The sequence below is a fragment of the Cannabis sativa genome, chromosome 4 (genome assembly GCF_029168945.1).
Source record: "Cannabis sativa cultivar Pink pepper isolate KNU-18-1 chromosome 4, ASM2916894v1, whole genome shotgun sequence".
Classification (NCBI taxonomy): Eukaryota; Viridiplantae; Streptophyta; class Magnoliopsida; order Rosales; family Cannabaceae; genus Cannabis; species Cannabis sativa.
Window position 1 is genome coordinate 73,398,751 of NC_083604.1, and position 2,576 is coordinate 73,401,326.

Below are 2,576 nucleotides of genomic sequence, written 5' to 3' on the forward strand. Positions count from 1 at the left end.
ATTATGTTGCCTCTCTTCCCTTTTATAGAGACCCTTTTTTTTATTTTTTTATTATTTTTATTTTTTTTACTAACCACCCACTCAACGTATAAGTGGTGAGAGTGGAGAAAATATCTCCTATTTTCACTCTCATCTTGACTGACCATTTTTATCATACTATTATTATTATTATTATTTTCATTATTATTATCATTTTTTTATTTTATTCCTTTACATTTTGAATGGCTTATAAAGGAGGTAATTTATAATAATAATAATAATAATAATAACTTTTTTTTCGTTCAACAGATGCCCCCTCAAGCATGTGCATGACATTTATGTACATGTGTATGCTTGAGTTTCTCTGATTTAAAGGACTAATTTGTTTGCTTCTTTTTGTTTAGGCATGGATGCCTTTGGTATGCTTCATTCTCAGCGGGCTCCTGACGAGACGGGATCTGAAATTAAGTATGGGCCATCTTATCCACGGTCTGTACCACTGAAAGAAGTTCGGATTTCAGTGGTCCCACGTGACCTTGTTTCTTTATCAAAAACTGAGGATGTTAGTTCTGGTCACTTGCGATATTGTTATTCTAACGATCAAGAGGCCATCCAACACGTGCGACATTATGGCGCAGATTTCAAAGCTAGAGTTCTTGAATTGGTTGATAACAAAGTTGATGCTGACATTACTCACAAAGTTAATAGTGAGTTCTTTCCCAGCCTTCACCGCATTCTGCTGGATAAGAAGGTTACTGGAAATTTTTCTTTTAGGGGGAGGGCCCAATTTCTCCCTTATCTAATGGAATGGACAGAGATGATTTTACGTCAGCATCCAGGTACCCTACGTGATGCTGAGATTTATGGTGCCATATCAGTATCTAGGTACCCCTTCTTAATGGAACCAACTGTGTGGAGAGCTTTCACAGAACTTTGGGGGCCCTTAGCGAACACTTTTCACCATAGCAGCGGCGAAATGGGTATTTCTTTGTATGACCTGAAGGTCATTGGCGGCTTACCGATTTTGGGAATTCCTTATGAAGAATTTATTCCCTTAAATGCAAAATTGATGCAAGGACCTATGCGCAGTCCAATTGTTGCAGAGCTTTTAAGGACTCACGCTCGAATTTGTGTCCATTTGAAAGTTACAAAAGTATCATGGCAGCAATGGGTTGAATATTTTTATAGAAAGAAGAAAGTTTTTGCAGGTGTTAAAACAACTTCTGACTCCAAAACTTCCAAAACTTCAAAGAGAACTTTTCCAAGAAAAGGGCATAAACAAGCAGATGTGCGCTCTCTTCCTTTAGAAGCATCCCGTGAATGTATCCTTGCAGCTTTTGTGTCTTTATGGTTAAGTCGATTTGTGTTTCCCTACCAAGGCTACGATGTGAGACCAGAGACTTTTTATATGGCTTCGTTGATGGCACAAGGGGTTAAAGTTTCATTAGCGCCTTCTGTTTTAGGATATATTTATCATGGTTTGAGTATCGGAGCTCTGCATATGCAAGGTCTGGGTGAAAGTTTCATGCCTGTACATTATGTACTGGGTTGGTTGGCTGAACACTTTCGTGATCTTTATAGTGGTTGGAGTTCCCTAATTGACTTGCCTTTTTTAGGCAAGTATGCTGGAGTGCCACCTGAAGAGCCGAGTTTAAACATAGCCCGTCGTATCCTGAGGGAAGAAGATTATGTCATTCACCGACCATATTATTTTCCTATTGAAGAAGATGTTGATTGTATAGACCATGAAGACTTATCTGATGATAAATTTGAAATGCTTGTTTCTATGCGTTCATCTATGTTGCCTGTGAGAGTAGGCAAGGACTTATTCATTGAACCATATTTTCCCAATAGATTCGCTCGCCAATTTGGATTTGATCAAGGTGTGCCATCGAATGAACTTCGTTCTAGTTTTTCTTGGAGGACACAATGTGGGATACTTGGTGTTGCTGAAGCTTGGGCATTACTATTGAGAAGGAACACTGGTATTCACTTTCATATTCCCAGTATCACTCGCATGGGTCAGTGTACTTGGTGGTATGGTCGTTGGTGGGTAAGAACTTGTATACCTTACTTAGGAAGATCAGTGAGAAATCTCCATTTAGAGTTAACCTAGAAACCCTATGTGGAAGAGGATCCTAAGTATGTCATTAAGGACATTCGAAAAATTTATTCCACCCTTGACGAGGTTTTTCTGAGATGTACTCCTGAAAAGCATGATTTCACTGATTCTGACTATGCCGTCACTGGTGCTAACTACGTCGATGTTGAATCGGACATTGGATCAGAAAATGATCATTCTTTGGCTCCGCATTTCAAACGAGTGAAACGTGCAAAGCATGATGATTCTAGTCGTATTGAAGATGTCTCCTTCCCACTTTCTCAGAGTTCAGAGATGCCGCCATCTGATACTTGCTTTATAGCTTCTAGCTCTAGGGATGAAGAACTTATCGATTTTGACGGGTCTGATGATTATGTTGACAAGGGTTTTGACAATGAGGCATTGCCTACAGAGCCAGCCATTCTACCAGAACTGATTGTCTCAGCAAAGACAGATGTTCCATCATCAGCTGTTCCCTCAGATTCGCTTATTCCTC

General features: G+C 39.5%; 1 protein-coding gene across 1 annotated transcript; it reads left to right on the forward strand.

The window, feature by feature from the left end:
- The first annotated feature begins 276 nt into the window (after positions 1–276).
- On the forward strand, positions 277–2,106 carry LOC133037370 (uncharacterized). The gene has a single exon (XM_061114461.1). The coding sequence runs from the start codon at positions 386–388 to the stop codon at positions 2,093–2,095; it is 1,710 nt and encodes a 569-aa protein (XP_060970444.1). The 5' UTR covers positions 277–385; the 3' UTR covers positions 2,096–2,106.
- Positions 2,107–2,576: the final 470 nt, after the last annotated feature.